Source organism: Camelina sativa, chromosome 5 (assembly GCF_000633955.1).
Source record: "Camelina sativa cultivar DH55 chromosome 5, Cs, whole genome shotgun sequence".
NCBI lineage: Eukaryota > Viridiplantae > Streptophyta > Magnoliopsida > Brassicales > Brassicaceae > Camelina > Camelina sativa.
Genome location: NC_025689.1, coordinates 18,914,780 through 18,937,979, shown reverse-complemented (window position 1 = coordinate 18,937,979; position 23,200 = coordinate 18,914,780). Strand labels below are relative to the sequence as shown.

General features: G+C 34.2%; 2 protein-coding genes and 1 long non-coding RNA gene across 8 annotated transcripts; 2 read left to right on the top strand and 1 right to left on the bottom strand.

Annotated features, from left to right (window-relative positions):
- LOC104787212 lies at positions 4,044-5,747 on the bottom strand. The gene is made up of 3 exons (XR_767812.2): positions 5,406-5,747; positions 4,569-4,683; positions 4,044-4,160 (listed from the first exon to the last, which is right to left on the bottom strand). It is a non-coding gene; the product is annotated as an uncharacterized LOC104787212 (long non-coding RNA).
- On the top strand, positions 8,466-13,600 carry LOC104787210 (uncharacterized protein KIAA0930 homolog). Of its 6 annotated transcripts, none has more exons than XM_010512745.1 (12): positions 8,466-8,795; positions 9,068-9,257; positions 9,354-9,428; positions 9,770-9,876; positions 10,178-10,238; positions 10,573-10,632; positions 10,712-10,786; positions 11,268-11,402; positions 11,908-11,962; positions 12,591-12,713; positions 13,122-13,243; positions 13,351-13,600. In XM_010512745.1, exons 1-12 carry the CDS (start codon positions 8,764-8,766, stop codon positions 13,375-13,377), a joined length of 1,062 nt encoding a protein of 353 aa, XP_010511047.1. In that variant the 5' UTR covers positions 8,466-8,763; the 3' UTR covers positions 13,378-13,600. The 6 variants fall into 6 exon arrangements, with proteins under 6 accessions (XP_010511047.1, XP_010511046.1, XP_010511045.1 ...); XM_010512744.1 differs by having other exon boundaries at positions 9,767-9,876; XM_010512743.1 differs by having other exon boundaries at positions 9,767-9,876; positions 13,032-13,243.
- On the top strand, positions 16,623-17,356 carry LOC104787209 (bZIP transcription factor 2-like). Its single transcript, XM_019245506.1, has one exon. It carries the CDS (start codon positions 16,705-16,707, stop codon positions 17,149-17,151), a length of 447 nt encoding a protein of 148 aa, XP_019101051.1. The 5' UTR covers positions 16,623-16,704; the 3' UTR covers positions 17,152-17,356.

The window sequence follows — 23,200 nt, the reverse complement described above, 5'->3', positions numbered from 1 at the left end:
CATCAAAATCACTTGGGCTGAGTCCTTAAGGGACTTTCTAACATCACCATATTGAATCAGGAAATTCTTTTTATCGTTCGAGTCTTTAGACAACTTGTCTTGCATTTCATGTACTTGCGTGGGGCTCAAGGGTTTCAAGCAAATACGTTTGTTGTCATGAACGAAAAAGTATTGGTTAGTATGGCCGCAGTGTGTGGTGCGCTTATCAAACTGCCATGGGCGCCCCAATAAGAGGTGGCTAGCTTGCATAGGCACCACATCACAAAGAACTTGATCCTTATACGGACCGATACTGAATGGGACCGTGACTTGTTCCTTTACTTGGATCACGGTCTTATCATTTAACCATCTCAAGCGATAAGGGCGAGGGTGGTTTGTGGTTTCAAGAGAAAGTTTCTTGACAAGACTGGAACTTGCCACATTAGTGCGAGAACCTCCATCTATGATCAAGCCACAAACGTGACCACTTACAGTGCATCTCGTGTGGAAAATGTTGTCACGTTGGTTGGCGTCATCCGTGGCTACACCGGCGTTCAGGATGCGGCGTATCATGAGCAGTTCTCCGACCTCGGGTTCCGCAACAGCTTCTTCCAGCTCGGTTTCTCCTCGCACCATTTCTTCAGTGGCCTCATCGTCGGACTCGATCTCGCCAGCCTCAGTCAGTATCATCGTCCGTGCGTTCGGACAATCACGAGCGTAATGGCCTCTCCCTTGACACTTGAAACATACAATGTCGCGGCTCCGGACGTCGGTGGTGTTGCGTCGCGGATCTTGGCGCTCATTGGTGGCTGGCTCCCTAGGTTTGAACCTTGAGTCCGCGCTGGTCGCCTTTGGTTTTTCCGGCAATCGATTTGATGGCGACGCGTTAGGAGTCCAATTGGTAGCTCCTTGAGTTCGGCCACGAGGCGCAGAGGCGCTCTTCTTCTTGATTTGAGTCTCAATTTGCACCGAAAGATGCAATAACTCCTCAAAGGTTTGATAGGGTTGGCGCTCGACCTTGCGTGCAATGCGTTCTTGCAATCCGTCCAAGAACTGAGCCATGAGTGACTCTTCGGAGTCATCGACTTGCAACCGGTTGCGCAAGTGTTCAAATTCTTCGTAATACTCCTCCACGTTCCGTGCGCCTTGCGTTAGTCGCCGAAACTTCTTCTGGAGCTCGCGGTGGTAGTAGGGAGGCACGTAGCGCCTTCGCATCTCTGCTTTCAAGACCTCCCAAACAGTGATAGGTCGGTCGCGGTTGCGTCGTTGTTCAGCTTCCAGTCGATCCCACCAGGTAAGGGCGTGATCGGTGAATTGTGCCACCGCATATTGGACCTTTCGTAGCTCCGGATAGGCATGGCACGAATATAAGTGGTCCATGCGACTTTCCCATTCAAGATAGACCTCGGGATCTGACTTGCCTGCGAACGTTGGTGGGACCATCTTGTGGTGCGGCTCATAACGTCTCGGACCTTCGTCGTCTTGATCATCATAGCGGTGTCGTCGTCTAGGCCTCGGTTCAAAGTCCTCATCGGACTGATCACTCACCGGCTCGCGTCGTGGTCGCCTCGCGGGTAACGGATCTTCGCGAGGAGGATTCATAAGTTCAATCCTCGTGAGGCGATCAGCTAGTTGCTCTAGGCCGGTTCGTAATGCGGCGAGGGTGACACCAATCTCTGGTGGCGCTGGTGGAATTTCTTCGGCCATCGTACGGACTGGTTGTTGGTGACGTGGCGTGGCTCCGCGGTATAGGTTTGAATTTAAACCTCGCAAAAAGAATACCACACGTGAGTCTCACACGCTCAAGAGGACCACACAAAGATTCGTTTCACTAACAATGATTGAGGACAGCTATGACACATGCAATCCTATGACTAAAACAAATAAAGCAAAAGCAAAAGTAAAAGTGCTACGCGACAAGAATTGCTTTATGCCTAAGACCGGAAACACAAAAACTAATCGCGAAACTAGCTTTATGGATCTAAAAGTGAGCTCGCAAGAACACAAAGGAACAGAGATATGAACACGAAGAACAAATGCGAATTCTAACAACCTAAGCGGACGAAAGACAATCCTAAGCATGCACCAAATTAGACCAAAAAGAACAAGCGAGTCCTATGGAGCTAAAAGATGCAAGCTTTAAACTCAAAGATTGAAACTTTAAAGGAACAGAGAGTTCTGGAAAGAAACAACCTCGTAGGAGCTTTGAAGCTCTGATACCAAGCTGATGTGACCCGGGGACACGGTCACGATACGATCGCGGTACGGACGCGGCTTGAGCTCTCGGTCAACTTTCAGTCGGTGAAGCTTTTCTCGGCCGAGGTTCTGGGCTTCGGATCTAGGAGAGAATCAAACGAGGGAAACGGAGTTTGAAGGAATTCAAACGAGCCGTTCGGGAGATACTTCGGGAAGCCACGAACGGTTCAATCGGACAGTACGGATGCGGAACGAGCGGGTGGACGTCTTCGAAGGAAACGATAGCGGGAATGATTTGAGGTGGTTCGAGGGGGCTCGAGAAAGATGAAAGAGGACTCGAGTTTAAGAAGAGGACAGATGGAAACGAGGTGAGGGAAAATACGGATGGATCGATTGACGACACAAGAGGTTTGGCTCTCCTCTTGATACGGTCGCTAACAAGGGCAAACTCGGTTCGCGGCTTGTTAAGGTTTTCTCAAGGTTCAATCCCGGATTGAAGAAAGAGAAGAGTGAGACAAGTTTCAAGAATCTCTCTTGAGGAAAAGTTTTATTTTCATACAAGTCTAAGGAGGAACAAGGGCTTAAGGAGAGTTTAAATAGCTAGGTCTAGATAGGAGCTTAAGGACACGCGGATTCATCTTGATCCGCACATCGTCCTTTTGACGTGTCCCCTTTACAAAGAGAACACATCGCCACCTTTTGACTAACACGCTTAGCCACAAACACTCTCCAACGTTCACAAACATAGGATCAAAAGAGAATATTCTCAAGTTCAAAATTAAACCAAAAATAAGAGGGAAAGAGAGATAACCGCCTTGGCCTTGCGCGTGAAGCAACTTAGCCTTTAGGCGTTTTGCGTTTAGCTCCATGCCTCGTTAAAACCTTCTCCGGTAAACCCATTGGGACAAACCCGGAGTGAGGAAAAAGAGTACACTTCCTCGCTTAACGACTTGACCGTCTTCACTCTTGGGTAAGAGTGAAGACTAAGCGGACTGAGCCTTCGGAGTCTTCGTGGGGTGGCTGGTGTTGGACGTAGGTTCGGACAAATAGGTTGAGCCGCTGTTTGGCCGCCTTTGCTGAGCTCTTGGAACGTGTGGTGGCTCCGGGAAGGATCGTTGGAGCCGTGGCCGCGTCTGAAGAGGTTACCCTAGTCGCGTCCGATGCGTCTTGGTCAGGCGTCTCGGTCGCGTCCGGCGTGTCTTGGTCTTCTTGGCTGAGGTCGCGTCCTGCGATCACATCAACCAGTTTTGGAAATAATTGATACGAAGACCTGTTTGTGTTGACATGAATCGAAGAATAGAATCGAAGGGAAGTGATGAAGAATGGAAAAGTTTGGTTAGAACTTGGGTTTCTCGATTATTTGTTGAATCTATACAAAATAAAACTAGAAGCTATAAGCTACTAAAGCTGTCCACATGGAATTTAAAACAACTAATAGGGATTGTATATGTTATTAATTAACATTTTTAAAAATTTCCAGGATTTTGTATATTCAGATTTTTTTTTAATAACCAATCGGGATCAGACATCTCAATATTTAACATTTTTGAAATTATGTAAAATTTCTATATCAAAATATTTATAAATAAGTGAATGTACAACGCCCCACATCGGCTAGAAATTTTTTAGGGCATCTTTAAAGGGACAACTTTTTTTGGTGTTCTTAGACTAAATATATTAGGAAAATAATGAAAGATCAGTAGTTAAGATCTTTTGTTAAAAAGTTAGTTATTGGGAGAACATGTTTAAGATCATAATTTAATAATATAATATTCTTAAACATATTACAATTATAAAAACTTATAAAAGAACATTTAAATTTCAAACTTATAAAACTTTTACTAAAATTCAAAATACAATACCAAATTTCTATGAAACAACAAAACATTGTAAATAATTTTTTTTTTTAAAAACCAAACAAACAATCCATCTCTTCGCACTATGAAGATACATCGAGAGCTCTCAAAATCTGGGTGATGCCCAACCTGCAACCACAAATCAAAGTAATCGAGATAATATTAGTTGATGTGCATATCGACGTACTGGTTTGCAGGTAAAATAAGTCTGTAAGGAAGTTAATATATCGCTCCACAATTCATCTCGATCTTTGAAGCACGAAAATGTATGCTGATCATACTAACTACAAAGACATGTAAAAAGCTTTCGATCAGGTTGGTCTAAATGAATTTAACATAAATGACTTGTTTCCATCATGAAAAATGTGTAAAACAAAACAAAGAAATGCAGTCTGCGCTGAAACAACAATGAAAACATGCCAAAGTTGTCCAAAACAAAACAATGTCAGATCAATTTTCAGGATAACCATTAGAAGCAATATGTCCACTTAGTAAAAAGCTCATGTCGTTTCAAATCTCGAAAGCAGGATTACATACCATGATATAGTCTATCCCACATCTGATCTTCTTCTCAAACTCAGGGTGATAAGGTAGCAGCATCTCAACATTCATTCTCTCGTGCTCGGGGCTTAGCCTATCTCGGTTTGCATATCTGCACAATTCACAATCCACACAGAGCTACCACTGAATCAAAAAAGAGAATTTCCTCATGAACTACTTATTGAAACAGATGAACATAAAAAAAAAGCAGCAGAAATTCACATCTAATCCATACTGAAAGCAGCTAATCTCTTTCAACTCTACCGTAAACCAAACCAAGCAAATGCTATTCGACATGACTCATGCGGACAGCTGAGAAAAATAAGAACCAATACTTTATCATATCAACCAACTAGACAAACAAGTGTTAAGTTCCCCCATCAAGAATATGAAGTTCCTAAATGCTTAAAGCTTACACAGTATCTACAAATACCAATACATGATGATATCAACCGATAAACACCCGTTTCCTTCTAGACTATGATAAACACCCATTTTCTCACCAAACAAGAAATGCCAAGCGAGTAAAACAAGTCCTAACCATAAGCAATTCTGCACAACTAACCTACCACAGAACATATGCCAGTGTGAGAAAGCTAAACTGCAGACCAAAAACTAACTGCGAACCAAGAATCAATCAAGTTGGGAGAAAGCTTCACCAAGAACCAATTGCCAACAGAGTCACAAGAACATTGTATAAAACTGAAGAACCATGAAAAGCAAAATCACGAAAGATAACAAACAAGAGAGTGTTAACATACTAGTCCCCTGTCCATTAACAACAATCAAACAACGAAATTGACCTAGAAATCTGATGAAATCAGAGAGGAGTACCGTCGAAAGAGAGAGAATTGACAAGAGGATTGATGAGTGTGATGACGGCAACGCCATTGCTACCAACTTCCATCACCGTCTTCCCCTTGGTTCGTGAATCCGTTCTTCTTCGAGCTTTGTTCGTTGTGAGATTGCGAGTCAAAAATAAAAATAAAGAACTCCGGAATTAAGGAAAAGGGAGAAGACGTGAGAAATCAGATTTATAAATTGGCCTTCGTGAATCCATTCTTCTTTCTTCGCCTTGGTTCGTGAATCCATTCTTCTTCTCTTCTAAATTTTTTTTAAGTCTCTCTCTCAATCTCAACAATTCCTGTAATGCCACGTAGACAAAGAACTCTTCTAAAAACTGTTCTAATTTAAGAACAAAAAAATGTGTTCTAAGAACACTGTTGAATAAATTTATCAATTTATTAGGCTAAGAAAAGCCCAACTGTTGTGCCCATAAAGATGGCCTTAGATAATGGCTGAGAACCATTATAAATAAGACTAATATGCTTTCAACTATGAATGAGCAGAAAGCTTGATTTACCGGGCGTCCAAATTTAAAAAATTTTAAAAGTTTAAAATATTATAATTATCTATACTAATAAAGTTGGAGCTATAAGCTCCTTACAACGTCCACATAGGATTTTAAACAACCTATTGGGATTCGACATGTTACTGATTAACATTTTTAAAATTTATAGGATTTTCTATTTTAAAATTTTTTAAACGACCAATCGAAATCAGATATCTTAATATTTAATATTTTTGAAATTATGTAAAATTTTAATATTAAAAAACTTATAAATAAGTGTATATACAACGTCCCACATTGGCTATAAAATTTTTAGACAATGGCTGAGAACCACTATAAATAAGACTAATATGCTTCCTACTACGAATGAGCAGCAAACTTGAAGGATTAACATCGCAAGACTATTGATTTGATGTTGTTTGAGTTAATTTTTGAGGTTTAAAGAAAAATGATCGACGACGAACACACTTTTTATTAGCTATATATGTGTTCATATTACTTTCTCTGCAAGTAATTTGCAATTTTATAGCATTAAGATTTTGATTCAAGAAATGTCAATACATAAAACCGAGTAAGTATACAGGCGAAAATATTAATAATTGAGTGCATGTGGTGGCTATGCTGATCCATGTGGTGGCTATTTTATGAGAAAATAGGCAATGATTTTGGTCTTGGAGTTTGATGGGTTAACAAGTTATTAAGTGGAAGAATGTGAGAAAGCAGATGAGGAAGAGGAAGAAGAAGAAGAAGAAGAGTATAACGAAGAATCGGACGGTAAAAGTAATAATGACAAGTATCATGAAAATTTGACAATAAAAATGACGAGAAAGAATATGAAAAGTAAGATAACAATGGAAAAAAAAAACATGAAAACATAGACAGTGGCTGTCAATTAAATATGAGAAAACAAGATTAATTCATGATTCAAAAAGTGTTTCGTTTGTCTGGCCAAAAAAAGAAATGGTTTAGTATATGCAAGGTCACCAGTTCGAATGTCCGATCCATCTCTCCTAGACGTCCAGTTAAATCTATGATTCTTTTGATCAAATTTGATTTTTTAGCACAACTGTTTTTTATATTTTTAAAAATTTTGGTGTCTCGGAAATAAAAGTTTGGCCTTAATAGTAATTTAAAATTTTCTATAAAATAAAATTTCATAACTGTCATCAATCATTTATATTTTTCACTAAAATATATCAATTTTCACCAAAATATATCAATTTTCACCAAAATATATCAAATAAACTCATGCGTAGCGTGGGTTCAAAATCTAGTAGAGTTAAAAAAGAATCGTTTAATTTAATGTTAAATTGAATAATTTTACAAATAGGCCTAACTTAGCCTATTAAGATTATTTATAACTTATAAGACAATATTAATAGCATCACCAGCAGAGAAAACGTGTTCACCGTAGTCATAAGAAACTGACATGTGTCCAAAAATAATGAGAAACGTTTTTTTACCGAGTAACTTCAGCAAAGTTTCTTCTCTTTCTCTCTCGTGTTTGTATTTTTTTATTAGTTTTTATTAAAAAAAATTTGGAAAAGCAACTAATGGTCTAAAGAGCCCACTAAACTAAATTGTTGAGGTAACAGACAGCCTAATAACTTTAACAGAAAAATCAAGACATGATTTTATATGTAGTCAGCGTTTAAAAGAAACTTTACAATAAACTAGGAAGCATTTGATAGTAAAGACTAGAAATTATTACACGAAATGCTTTTTTTTTTGACAACATGAAATGCTATTTAAATAAGTGTTTTCTAACCATGAAACAAAAAAAAAGGGCAAAAAGTCAAATTACTCATACATATTTTAAGTATGTTTAATTCGGTTAGATCCTTAACAGAAATTCCTATAAAATTTCTAATTTTTAATTAAAAACTAACCATAATTGGTAGATTTTCTGAAACATTTTTTGGGTGGATAATTTTCTATATTTTAATAAAAATAAATATTCAAACTAAACTACATATATCCCACCTAAACCCCTTTCCCAATCTCTTATGATAAACATTGTCGAAAGGGTAATTATTTTAAAATGAACAATTATGGGACGAAGAATTTTTATTCGTGTCAAAACATGTATGTAATTTTGTAACGGGTCAGAACATGTAGAAAATTTAGTTCAAAACTGTTTTATGTTTATATTAATCATTTTTTTAAAAAAAATCTCAAACTTAATTACTTACACAATATTTTCATGTATATATTTTTAAAAATGAAAATAATTTTATTCATTGTTTATTTTATCCAAATTCATGATAATGTTAAAATTTTATCTTTCTTTTTTATTGTATCAAAACTCAGTATATTATCATTCATTCTCTTTTTTTCCTTCTATTATTTTATTCAATGTCCAAACTCATTACAAAAATATATAATCTACTGACCGTAAAATAAAAATATAACATATACCAGTCCGTTATGAATTAATATATGTGTGAATATTATTCTATCCACGCTGCAGCGCGGGTCCGGTCCTAGTTAAGCATTAAAAAGAAAGTGGGTTAATTGCTTTTTTTTTTAAATGGCAGCGACTGTGTAACGCAATGTATAAAAAAAAAAATTGGATGATAATGTAAATTTCACTGTAGCAAATCGGTAGTTATTGAGGTTTCCCCCGCTCCGATTGACGCAACAAGCCAAGCTTTTGCCAACTCAAAACCAAATCAGATCGGCGTTTTATGTCCCCTTCTCTCTCATCTCTCGCGCATCGATTTCAGCAAAAATTAGAAGCGAACCAGTCTCAGAGACCAGAAAAAAAACCCTATTCGATCACGAGATCGTCGCAACGTTTCCCGAAGAATTTAGCAGAATCATCGGAGGGTAGAAAAAAAAATGCTCAACGATGGAGAAGCGACTCCTTCTAGGTAAAAAAAAACAAGTCCAGATGACACAATTTCAGATTCTTTTGTGTTTCTATGCGTGATTGTGCTTAGTTCCATAGTAGTTTCGGTGTAAACTGAACAATTATTAGTCAGTATTGCTCAAATTGAAGTGATTGACTTTGTAAATCCACCATGAAATTGCTTATTCGGATACTAAAATAGATGTCAGTTTGATTTGATTTTGAGTTGTAATCGAGAATCTGGGGTATGTGTGGCTTTAAGTTGATTTTGTTGTTTGATTTTATGTTTCTCAGGCATGAGATTCTTAGTATGGTGAAGAAGCACTCGAAGTCGTTAGGAAATACGTCTCTTGATGAGCAAGATGCGTCTGACGTAGAAATGGACTCTAATTTCTGGCATGGTGTGTTTGATGTGTACTTCATTCGTTGTATGGAGTCAAGGAGGCGACAAGACGATGATCTTCTATTTTTTGTGAGGAAATTGGTATGTAAAGCTTGCACCTTTTCTCTGAACCGAAAACTTAGGACATCAAATTCTCCTGGTTGGTAACAAAGTTGAGTGTTTTGTTACTTTTTCCAGAGCTGTAAGTCATATGGTTTGACTGAAAATGACGATGCACCAGCTCCTTACTTTGTGCGCAGGTGGGCACCTAAGGTAAAAAAATACAGTTATCTCTGGTCATGTCTTATCACATGAGGTTTCGTTCTGGCAATTGTCAAGAAGAATTTGTAACGGATCTAATGGAACAATTAATTTACTTCTGGGGGATCATTTTTCTTCTTCTTTATTCGGGTGAGAAAGCGACAGTACTACATGTATGTTTCTAAGCGATTGTTATTTGTCAACGCTTTTCATGATCTATCATATCTATTTATCTGGGAGTTAGACCCCTTGACGCTTCAAAGTATCAATTTGTTTGTGGAGTTGCACCTTGTATGATTGTACCTGTTGTCTATAAACACATGGTAATGGATTTCTTCTCCTTTTTGAAGCAGTTGGATGAGCTTCTTGGTGAAAGTCTGGCTGAAGTTGATTGGAGGAAGTCATTTTATTTGAATATGATTGCCCACACATCATTTACTGTTACGGTGGCGATTTGCAGGTAACCGCTGTACTTTCAGATTGTGATTAGCAGCATCTTGTACTAATTTCAAGTCAGTCTAGTCTACATTAATTAACAGTTTGTATTCTGTTATTGCTTCCTTTGCTAATATTTCTATCCTGCTTTCCTGTGTTTGGTTCAAACACATCTTATTGCATAAGGCATTACTTCAGTCTCTATTTATTTGGTTGGAATCTTAGATACCGTCTTCTTCGTTTCAGTGATTATTTTTGTGACCTGTTCTGTGGTCTACATTCTACTTATCATATGTTTTTTGTCTTTAACCTGCTTGTGGTTTTAGCAATGAAGCCCTTAAGACGTACCAAGGAAGTAAAGACACAAAACTCTCTCCTATATACAAGGTTAGAGATCCTAAGAGTTTTGGATAATATTGCTCTTGACTTTTCAGTTCTTCTTTAATATTTTCATATGAAAAAGAAACTGAAACCAAAAAGTAGTTATGTACTCTACGGTTCAAGATATATCAGTCCAGCTTTGTTTGTATCAATGAACCTATTAAGCCAAGGGTAAGGAAACGGCATATGAGTTCAGTTTCGTTTTTCATAAGGAGAGGATATTCCACAGAAGTGTTGGACCAAACATAAATTGGATATTTCTTTCTGAGCATCAAGTTGGTTTCCTATTCTGTAAGCCAATGATGATCATATTCTCTGATCTGACATTCATATTCTGCAGGTTGTAAAAACTGTATATGCATCACCTAGTCGCGTTAATTTTCATCTGGACTCAAAGAAGGCAAGTATAGTCGCTTTCCTCGTAGCAGTGTTTGTCCTTTTGGAATTTGTGTTTGATGTTTCCATTGTTGTGTGCCTAGGAAGTGGAAACAACACCTGCCTACCCAGAAATTTGTTTTGCTGTAGATGATTTTGACTCAACCTTTGATGCTGTGGTAACATATTTTCTTCTCCCTTTCTTTATATTGTCCTTCTAAGTATTATATTACGTAGTCCTTTTGTTCAAAGAAACTCTAGACATGAATTGATTCTAAGAACAATTGACATTTTGTTCGTAATGAAATCGGCTCTGGAAGAATCGTTTTTGGTTGAGGAAATCTGCATGAACTCTCCGTTGCCACTGGTTGAAGATACATGGATTCTTAGTGATACATTATTTGGTTTTTGGTACATTATTCAGATAATAACATTTCAACTACCTTTTTTGCTGCTTTAACTCCTTGTTTGAGTTTACTGCCTGCTTTTTGATTATCTTCTTCAGAGGATTAGCCAGTCTTCTTCTTTAGTTTTTCTAAGGCACAGAGGAGTTTGGTGTTATGGTTCAGAACTTAAGTCGTATGATTAGGTTCATGCATGGATAGTTGCCAATAGTTTTTTTCCACTCTTGTTCATTGACTTTGTCATTGATATTTGCAGGTTCTGAATGAAAAAGATCATTGCTATTGCGTACTTCTTAATTCTCATGATGGGGCAGCATTTCCAAGTGAAAATGTTAAAGATTCCAGTGAATCTAGTACTAATACTGAACCCAGAAGTGTGAAAGATCCTAAGGTCTAGTTGTTTCCTATCTTTGTTTCAATATTTATCAGCAGTTGCCAGTCATCTACCAAATTTTCTTTTGCTCTTTCTATGAGTTTTGATGAGATTCTTTAATACGTTGTCTTGATTAGAAACTGGTAACGTTAACCCTTCTTTTAAGTAGGAGAAAAAAAAACTAAAGGTATTGATCTCTTTGCTAGCATAACTTTGAATGAATTCTCTGTCCATTAGGTTATTTACGGATCTAAATTATTTGTTGAAGATCAGCTGTTTTTTGCGAGAAGGTTATTGGTAATATTTAATGCTGTGAAAAGATATGTTACATCGTCATATAAAGTAAACTGCTGGTAGTTTCACTGATGCTTACAAGGGATGATGCTTAAATGAATTAACTAAGTGTGATTTGTGATTCTTAGAAAGATGTATAAGATTTAAGCACATTTGGTTTGTAAATGAGAATTTGTTGATGAGAAAAAAGAATTGACATGGTTGCAGGTTAATCTGCTTTTGGTTGCAGGTTACTCTGTTTTCTGGGTTTGTCAGCTATCAAATGGTTCGAGAAGCCTATGAAGGTCACTATACAGTTTCTTCCTTTATATTTTATGCATCAATCTAATTCAATTTTCTAGCAAAGTTTGTAGTCATGGNAGAATCTAATTCAGTTTTCTAGCAAAGTTTATAGTTATGGGCCTGATACTCTGTTTCACTGGTTATTTGCGTTGGTCCTTAGGACTATCATTGTTGACCTCTGTCTTTTATATGTTCCCAAGACATCTAATGCAAAGGATATATTGAAGGTTCTTGATGTATGAAACTTCTTCTCGAGCTCGCCTCACAGAACGCTTTAATGGTTTTTGATGTCATGGAACCTGTCAGTCCTTATGTTAATATGCTTTGCTCATTGGTGGAACCGATTGCTGAGCCAAAAGCATAATCGGGAATTTTGGAAGTAATATGGTTAATTTAGAGGTCAAGTAGGTGTGTGATATGAAACAGTAGCCAGCCTCAAGATCGCTGGACTACACAATTAACTTTTCTAGACGCGAAATTCTGTAGATATTAAGTGCTAAACAACTCATTGGAAGCTATTGCTTGTTGTTGCCTTGACTATATAAGATATATAGCTATTGTCGGTTTGAGCCAATTGATATTTTCACAATTTTTCCTTAATTTTTCTGTTATCTTTATCCTTTATTATAGGGGGAAGGAATCGGTTCGGAAGCCTTCTATCACTGGGTCATAACACAGGAAAAGCAGACCGACTTTATATGAGAGGTCCAGGAGGACGTGGAGAAGTTGAAGTAGCTGTTTCTGGGGTTATAGGTACTGCTACTTTCTTATTCTTGTATGGCTGCACATAATCTGAGCTCTTTGTCTCCATGTTAGGTTCTCCTATATTCTCTAGTTTTAGGCAGTCATTAATAATGCATGGAACGTAAAAAGTAGAAAAACTTCAATGCCCTATCTAAAACTAACACCGGTTAATAAATGCTTTAGAACTGTTTATTGTTCCCCCATTGTCTTAAGCGAGTAGACAGGAAAACGTTGAGTAGGAGATTTGCTGAAATGTATATTGAAGAACGTAGTATGCTTTAAGAGATGATTGTATAGAATTGGTTTTCTCAGATCAGAGCCAAGTAGTTGTAGGTCCTGTTTCACCAATGTCTTCAAAGAAGAGCATCGATCTTGGCTCCATTTTCCGTAAAGCAGCATATGTTGCATCTGTCGCAGCTAAACATGCAATAGCAGCTGCTACCGCCTCTTACGATGAAGACGAGATGTTCCCTCTTAAATGCTGCTTAATGTCCATCTCATTGCCATGGGAGACTATTGCTCATGATCTTTTATTCAAGGTGATTTCTCTTTAGCCACACCGGTCATCAACAATTGAAAACTGATGGATCTTTTCGATATGTATCATCCGTTTTGCTGATCGGTCACGCTTATTGTGTTTGTTCAGGCATCTCCACCAGTGAACATGGAGTAGAACAATCTGGAATGAAGCGTAGGAAATAGAACTTGTGTGTTTCGTCTATCGGGGTTGTTTGGCGTTGTTTCTTCGTCGATTGAATATTCCTTTTGTGCTGTTACATGACTATGTGGTTTACCTCAACCACTGTTTTTACCTCTAGCAATAAAAATGAAAGTAAAGTTGTGAATTTGCAATCATCAACTCTATAGATTCTAGTGTAGCCTCAAGACTTATGCCTCGTTCCATCTCCGTGTAAGATATAACCATTTCTGCGGGCATTCCGCTTTTTTTTTTGCTTTTTTCTTTTTGGTTTAGATTTGGGTTTCAGAAAATGTGTACCCCAAGTCAAGTAGAACTGAACTTTTATCACTTCGGTTCGGACCAGTCGGTTGGATAAATTTCGGTTCGAGTTTGGCTCGGTCGAGAAATAATTATATTAACAGTTGGATTTTTATACTGTTTAGGTTATAATTTATGTCCCGACTCGGTCTGATTTTGGATTAAAAAACATCACAATAACTGATATAATCCTTATTTTGTATTTTCTATTATTTTCAGAAGTTAATTTTTAACTAACTTTATCGAACTTTGGCCAAATTGGTTTGGTTCAGAAAGAATTTTTTTCTTTAAAGTATATTGTTTGGGTTTTTATAAAACTTTGGTTTGATTGGGTTCGGATTGAAGAACTTTGGTGCAATTTGATTTGGTTATTACACCCATCCGTATAAGATACATACTTATAACATATGGTTAGAGATAGACTTATGAGTATAATACATGTGAAATAAAACAGCTTTTTGCCAACTTTTGTTGGACTTTACTTGAGAATGTGGAATTCTAAAGAATAAACAAAAATTAAGGGGAGGCAAATAGGGAAGAAGCACATGAATCCAACTCCTGGTGGTAGACATCTCTTAATTAGATGACAAAACTTTGTGTCTGAGGTTAAACTAATGCTCCCACCTTTATAACAACAATAAAGAATTGTGAAAAAATATAAACTGGTTGTTAGACATTTCCTAATTAGATGACAAAACTTTGTGTCTGAGGTTAAACTAATGCTCCCACCTTTATAACAACAATAAAGAATTGTGAAAAAATATAAACTGGTTGTTAGACATTTCCTAATTAGATGACAAAACTTTGTGTCTGAGGTTAAACTAATGCTCCCACCTTTATAACAACAATAAAGAATTGTGAAAAAATATAAACTGGTTGTTAGACATTTCCTAATTAGATGACAAAACTTTGTGTCTGAGGTTAAACTAATGCTCCCACCTTTATAACAACAATAAAGAATTGTGAAAAAATATAAACTGGTTGTTAGACATTTCCTAATTAGATGACAAAACTTTGTGTCTGAGGTTAAACTAATGCTCCCACCTTTATAACAACAATAAAGAATTGTGAAAAAATATAAACTGGTTGTTAGACATTTCCTAATTAGATGACAAAACTTTGTGTCTGAGGTTAAACTAATGTTTCCATTTTTATAACAAAAAGAATTAGGTTAATCTAGAGTCGGTTACAGAGGTTGTGAAAATGTGAATGCATGTTTGAGTCCACTAACAAAAGCCACAAAGTCGCAAACAGTGGACTTTGGATTTTTTTGAAACGTGATTACGAAGGTCAAATATAAGAATAGTATGTTCTTTATTGTAGGCAAAAAAAAAACAAGATACCGCCGACTATATAAATTTTTGATTTAAAAAAAAAAATTAAACAAAAAACTCTTTAGTATATAACCTCTATAAATTAATAATTCGAAAAAATAATATATATCTTCGATTCCAAATTAGTTTTTCAGATCAATTAGTATGTTATTAAATTAACAACTCAAAAAATTTATAAAAATCATAATCCATAGAGATTTTACTGTAACTAGGCAAGATTGATTACTAAACATTTAAACCCTATTGACAAAATATTCCAATATATCACAGTATTATATATTTTCACAGATAAATTTTTCGCTCAGAAAATGTAAGAATATACAAAAAAACCAAGATATTTACCCAATTTTATTTTAAAGAATTATCTTGATTCAAAATGATAGATACACTTTAAAGAGAATGCAGCTGTAGCTTCACTTGTATTGTTTACTTTATCTTACAAAAAAGATAAGAAAAAATCCAAACACTTAAAAAAATAAATTAAGACGTAATATGCTTTTTGTTAGATTCTTCGCCATTAAGCTAAACCCCCCATCTTCTTCTTCTCGCTAAGACCCACACACCATTTTCTCCCCCACACGATCCATGCATAGAGAAACTCCAAATCTTTCGTCTTTAGGTATAGGATTTTTATTTGATTTTTCTATCAACAACGTGTAATATGCGAGCTTGAATCCAGAGTCGTTTCTAGCTAGCAATCAAAGGACTCGAAAAGAGTTAAGTTAATAAAAGTGTGTGGCCTCTTTTTATCACATTCATAAAAAGTCAATAAAAATGATGCATTTTCTTGGTTTGAACCTACTTAGTATATCTAACACAGTAACACACCACTAATTCATCAGTATACCAAGAAATCTTTACACAAATTTCAAATTTGGTCTGATAAGTAAGAAAATATTTTGAGTCCTCAAAACCAAGGTTCATATGTAATATGTTTGTGCTGAAGATCGGTCAGGATAGTGACACAACGACAACACAAACTATATGCTACAAATCTTTATCATTTAAAACTTAATTATGATCTGAAGAAATGTTACAGAATAACTATAATTTTGTTATACCTCACAAGTTTTTCATATATTTTTGACCCTCTATAGTATTTTATCTTTTATATATAGTTTTCTTACTGATATTTAAAACATGGTGACATCCTTAAACACCCAGGGCTTTGTTAATTGAAATCACTCCATCACACACACACACACACACCAAAAAATGACACACACACACACACACTAATCTTACAGTGACAATGTGAAACTAATACACAATCTCTGTAGTTAAAAAGTAGTGCTACGAAAGTGATAAAAGGTAAAAAAAAAAGCAGTATCCAAACAAAAGGTATAAAAGGATTAAAAAACAAAAGTTAAAATAATATAGTAATAATGTTATCCAAAGCACTAATGGACAAACATTCCAATTAATCTCTTAGATTGACTCTGATTGTGACATTTTAATATACTTGGCACTTTTTAATTGGACAAGAATAACCACTATATGACTATATGAGTCCCACATGTTCTTCCACATTTCTCTCTATAAATAGACATGCATGTTTCATTTGAGTCCTTCCCCTTCCCTCTCGCTTTTATTCAGCGGCTGCTTGCTTAGCTTATACACCAATAAACCGGTCAATACTAATCCGGATTTTCTCTTCTATTTTATAGCAATGTTTTCTACCAATTTTGAGCCGGTTCATATCTGCTTTGATGATGCTATGATAACCGGAGATGAACTCACAGAAATATTGGCGTTTCTTCAATCAGACGAGTCGGATAATCCAAGCGGTACAAGCGAGTTGGTACCGGTTGATGAGAAGAAGAGAAGGCGGACGTTATCGAACCGGGAATCGGCAAAGAGATCGAGGTTGAAGAAGAAGAAACGTTTTGAAGAATTAACCGAAGAGGTGAAGCGGCTGAACCTAAGGAATCAGGAGCTGAAAAACCGGTTAGCTAATGTGGTTAGTTGTGGTAATGACATATCAAATGAAAATAACAGCTTGAAAACCGAAACGGTTTGCCTTGAAATGAGGCTTCTAGACTTGTACCGGTTTTTAGTGGCCATTCAATCGCCAGTCTCAACGAGAGTAACTTACATCACAGAGCTCGAGATTTAAGTTTGGCATATAATAAAACAGAAACGATGCCAAGTAACTTTTTGGGCATTTTTGTAAAGGTCAATACGATTTTAATTAAGAATTCTCACATTTTGGTTCAAAGATGCATGTGTATATCAGTATATGTAAATATTATGTGTCATCTGTATGGATATAATATTTGTCAAACTTGTTTCCCTCTACATAAAACACAACCATAATTCTCTTCGTGTGCAGTGAACTATTGCTTATGTAAAGAGGACATCGGACTATCCGGCAAGGAATAGTGTAGTGAACAAAGTAGGCAGTAGCCAAACATCAAACTTATTTTAGCAGCTGTCTTGTTTGCTTTTATATACCTTGTACGCTCAAGCGTCCGGTCCGAACATGAAACGTGGAGTAAACAATGGGCATAAAAATCAAAGGTTTATAAGAAGACACGTGGTTTCTCATTTCTTTGACCATAACTCTCAGTTACAAATTCTTCCCTAAATTGAAACTTGGATAAAAAAAAATTGGGTCGAAACTTGAAACTTGTTAGCTCCGTAGCTCGATGAAAATGTTGTGTACAATGTTTTAAGAGTCATATACTAATTAAATATACATTTTGAGATCTATTAACTATCAATTCTTAAAGTCATCGTTATAAAGCAATATAAATAATACTCCCTCTATTTCACAAAGAGTGTCATTCTGGAGAAAAATTTTTGTTTCACAAAGAATGTCATTTTACATTTTCAATAAGTGTTCTAATGCTAAATTTTCTTTTTTATCCCTAAACCTAAAGCTATTTCATTGAATTTAGATCATTAATCACTTATTAAATAGGGGTAAATATGTATAATTCAAACTTTTCTTAATTTGTGTAAAATATGTCAGAATGACACTCTTTGTGAAACAGAGGGAGTACCAAGTATCTTGAAATAATTATGAGCTAGTTTGGTAATAATAATTATTTTTTTTTTTTTAAAAAAACTGTGTTCCGTCAGAATATAATAAATACTTTTTGGTAGTGTGTATTATATGTCGGGCCGGGGTTAGAAGAAAGATCTTAAACCAAATCACACAAAGGAAAACGTGGAGCTTTATTTGTGTGGCTAATTATGTACACATGATCATCATACACTGTTCATAAAAGAGATATATGCATGCATGCACGGTGTGCACGACTTCGAAACAGACATACTAAAGGGTCATGAATTGTTATATGACCCCATATATACACATATATATATATATATGGTGGATTTTTATTTGTAAAAGTTACAAAGTTGTAAATAAGTAAAAAGAAACGGTTGTAAATAAGTGAATTTTTTTGCATGCTATTTGTTGAGATATTAGCGTAATATCTTATGAAACACGTGAACGTTTGGCGATTTAGAAGTTAGAACATAGAACAGAAGTATAAACCCAATACAGTGTCCGTAGGTAAGAAAACAATAATTAAAGGAGACATTCAAATAAAATAAATTATCTATATAAGGAAACTTCATCGAAAATATCAAGTTGAATCATTCCCAAGAGTTGTACAGGAGCTACCAACGTTAAAGAACATAGAAAATAAGGTAGTGTCACTGTGTCTGGAAGAGGAAAAAGAGAGATGTGTCATGTGATGGGATCTTCTCGGTGGATATCATATAAAGCTCTATTCAATTGAACTCAAATCTATTTCTTGTCCCTTTTATTCGGCCGACATATCTTCGCAGAACTTCTACATAACCCTAAACAAGTATATTTTCTAGATATTTAAGATGTCGGCTGTATAAAGATAAAAATTTCTTTCACATATAAAAAAGAAACATACAATTTCTCTTTTTTAAGTTGTCTTAGATATTTTACATACATGGGTGATTGGGTTTTGACGGTTCATTAATTGTTCATCGCGCTGAAAAAAATCATCCTTTTTAAACATTTAAATAACCCATAAATATCTCTACTTCACATAAGTCTATTAGAAGTTATTATATATATATATATATATATATCTCTTTGGCAATGTGGGTATAGTAATTAGAACATCGATAATATTCGAAGCTTCCCGCATGTATGCAGAAGTTCAATAACATTCGTAAAAAGTTTTATTATTTCAACTTATAAGATTTCTTCACATACTAAATTTTCAGAAAAAAAAATAATTTTCCAACAAAGGTGATAAAATGGTTTACCACTTTTAATGTGAAACAGTTAAACATTTTCAGTGTATGTTATAGACGTGTTATAAATATCTAACTTAAAACAGTATTGATGTATAATTATCAAAACTACTTTTCTACTTGATTAATTTTTTTTTTGCTATATTCAGTCAGATAGTAGCTCTTTTTTTTTTTTTTTTTTTTTTTNGATTAGCTCAAACGAGCCAATGCGTAGGGAACTTGTTTACATACAGAACACTTTGCGGAGAAGTGCGCGCATAGCGTACAAGAAGATCCGCTTTGCAGATAGTAGCTCACATATTATTACTCTTGTCAAAGTTTTATTAAAAATTTACTGCTTACTATTAAGCTTCTGTTAAAAAAGAAAACAAAATTCCAACTACAATGTACTACATATCATTTCATATATCAACCTCATAATTTGAAAATGTATTATGAAGTTGGAAAATTGATTTCAACTATTTGAACCAACCGAATCAATCCATAAAACTAAAAGAAAATCGAAAGTCATAAACCAAAACGGCTTTTAGTTATATCTTTGGCAAATAAAGAAAAAAAAATTGGAAATTAAAGGGCCCTAAACTACTTTCTTTATTATAAAACCAAAATCAACAGATGTTTTCATATATTATATAAGTATATATCGGACTGTTTTTTATGTGAACTGTTGACATTTTTGTTTGGGTGAAAAAGTTAACTTTTGATCTGCTAATGCTGTCAGATCTGTGGTGGTTCTATGACAAGGCGGTTAAAAATCTGACCTTCAACCACTTAGGTTTAATTTGGGACAAAACAAAAATTAAGGTTGTGACTTAAAGACTGACCTGACCTCATTAACGAATTCAACAGGCCAATAATTACAAATGAGAAGAAAGCACAAGATAGTTTGTAAAATAGAGAATTTGTTAAAAATGCCCCTTTTGATATACCCCTTTTCAAAAATACCCTCTTTTCTGGCCATTTTTATTTATGCCATCTTTTAATTTTTAATGACCATTTTACCCTTAGATGAAAATTATTTTATTCAATAAAAAGAAAAACAAAATTTTCCCGCCAAAAAATTTCCGACATATTTTCCCGCCAAAAATTTTTCAAAAAAATTTTCCCGCCAAAAATTTTTTTGTCAAAAAACTTTTGATAAAAAATTTCGAAAAAAAAAATTTTCCCGCCAAAATTTTTCCCGCCAAAAAAAATTTACAAGGTTTTTAAAAGGTTTTATAAGGTTTCTACCTTATAAAAGCCTTATAAACACCTTGTAAAGGCTTTTACAAGATTTTTTAAAGAGTTTTAAAAGGTTTTTTAAACAACTTGTAAACGCTTTTACAAGATTTTTAAAAGGTTTTTAAAAGGTTTTAAAAGGTTTTTAAAAGGTTTTTAAAAGGTTTTCAAATGGTTTTTAAAAGGATTTTTAAAAGGTTTTTAAACACCTTCTAAACCCTTTTACAATGTTTTTAAAAACCTTGTAAAAGTTTTTATAAAATTTTTAAAAGGTTTTTAAACACCTTTTAAATGCTTTTAAAAAGTTTTTAAAAGCGTTTACAAGGTGTTTAAAAACCTTTTAAAGCATTTACAAGCTTTTTAAAAGCATTTACAAGGTTTTTAAAAGCGTTTACAATGTGTTTAAAAACCTTTTAAAAACCTTGTAAACGCTTTTAAAAGTTTTTTAAAAGCATTTACAAGGTTTTTAAAAGGTATAAATTTCAATATTTTTGGCGGGAAAATTTTTCGATTTTGGCGGGAAATTTTTTTTTTTTGGCGGGAAAAAATAATTTTTTCGGGAAAAATTTTCGATTTTGGCGGGAAAAAAAATTTTGGCGGGAAATTTTTTTGGCGGGAAAATATTTTCGATTTTGATGACTGTACATTCTTGCTGTCACTCAAAAAGGGTAATTTAGTCATTTTGTATATAAAGAGGGGTAGTTTTAAAAATGGTCAACATGAAAGGGTATTTTTAAAAAGAGATATGGAAAAAGGGGCATTTTTGAGAATGCCCCTTGTAAAATAGAGGTATTACTTATTATAACATACTAACTTTTATTTGTGATAATTTGTAAAATACATATGGGCATAGGTCATACAATTTTACAAGTAGCATTGCTTAATTTTCTAATTAGTTCTCTCTATTTCTCTGAACTAAAAAGACAAAACTATTCATTTATTTTTTCTTGATGCCCATTAACATAATTAAAATATGTATGTTAAATTATTTGTGTTCATTATGGACTAACTTACTAAGATTTAATCTACAGCATATTGCAGAATATTTTTTTTCCAAATATCTAATTTTTGGATAGACATTAATAAATTATATTTGTGTTCATTATGGACTAACTTACTAAGACTTAATCTACAGTATATTGCAGAATATTTTAAATATGTATGTTAAATTATATTTGTGTTATATGATATTTTAAATTTATTAATGTCTATCCAAATCAGTCACACCATATAACACCATCTTTTAATATTTTAAACTTTTATAAGATTGAATATTCATAATATTTTAACATTATATTTTTTTAATAATATTATATCATATATAATTTAACGGTTAGACTAAAAACTTAACTAAACCGATACATTTTTTTTTAATTTGGATGCTTATTCAGTTAAGTTTCCTATTAACTCCGGATTCAGTTTGGTCTTATTTATAATATGAGTTTGAATCATTGTCTAAACATTTTAGGCTATATGAGACGTTAAACACATATTTTCTTTCATCAGTTGAGTAATATATATGTATATATATATATATATATCAATTTAAAAAATCCGAATCACAACATATGCTGCAAAAAAATTAGATTTTTATTGCCTCTATGTATTTTATGATGAAGGAAACTGAAAAAACAAAGATGATAGTGAAGTGACCTTAGTGCAATAGCAGGAGGTAAATCCATTTGTAGAAGGCACCATCACACCCGGAATCGAGTTCTGGCTCCTACGAATGTAGGAATCTGGCTAATGGGCCGGCCAGTTGTGGCCCAATGGTTGACACACAAAAAAAAAAACAAAGATGATAAAAATGATAATTTCAAATAAAACAAATCTTATAAATATCTATATTATTAATTGTGGAACACTAAATGGATATTTTAAATTTTATAAATCTTTTAAAACAAAATTGTGTTTGGTTATATCCATATGGATAGTATAGTTAAATTATTGAGTTGTTTGGAAATGGATATAGCAATGGTGTATGTTGTAATTCTTTTGAAAATGAGGATTTATTTCTTAAAATGTATTTCAAAAATATTAGTACTCTCTCTGTTCCAAATTATAAGATTTTTGGTCTAAAAGCACAAAAATTAAGAAACAATAAGGCCATGAATGTTTTGCAGTTTTTCATTGGTTTTTAGTTTTTAATTTTTGGTTTTTAATAGTTATTTTAGTTTTAAATTCTTGTGTAGATTTTAGTTTTTGCAAAATCTTGAATGATAAATTTAATTTTTTAGTTATTGTTTTGGATTTTTTTTAATGTGACGTAATTTTTTTTAGAAACCCACAAAACTTGGTTTTTGGATTCTATGAACAAATAAGCAAAATCACGATTTTTCTATTTTTTTAGAAAAACTAGTTCTTTAGAATCACAAATGGTTAATAAACTAGTTTTTGCAAAATCAAAAACCAAAAACTAATTCAAAATCTGCAGCCATCCAAGATCTAAATATTTTATTATTTAACTAAATTCAACCAATAGAAAAAAACATTACAGAATTTAAATAGTCAAAAATTATTAAATAAATAGAAAATTTTATATAAACTTGGAAAAATCTTATAAAATGAAAAAATAAAAAAATCTAAAAGATCTTATATCTATATTGGAACAGAGGGAGTTATAAAAGACTTCAGTTCCGACCAAAAAAAAGGGAAAATTCCCCAAAAAAACACCAACTATTTAATATTTGTCAGAAAAA

Coding starts and splice junctions, on each gene's coding strand:
- LOC104787209 (XM_019245506.1), top strand. CDS start 16,705: ATGTTTTCTACCAATTTTGAGCCGGTTCATATCTGCTTTGATGATGCT.
- LOC104787210 (XM_010512741.2), top strand. CDS start 8,764: ATGCTCAACGATGGAGAAGCGACTCCTTCTAG. Junction 9,429..9,766: donor TGCGCAGGTGGGCACCTAAG/GTAAAAAAATAC, acceptor TCCTTTTTGAAG/CAGTTGGATGAGCTTCTTGG. Junction 11,963..12,590: donor GGTTCGAGAAGCCTATGAAG/GTCACTATACAG, acceptor CCTTTATTATAG/GGGGAAGGAATCGGTTCGGA.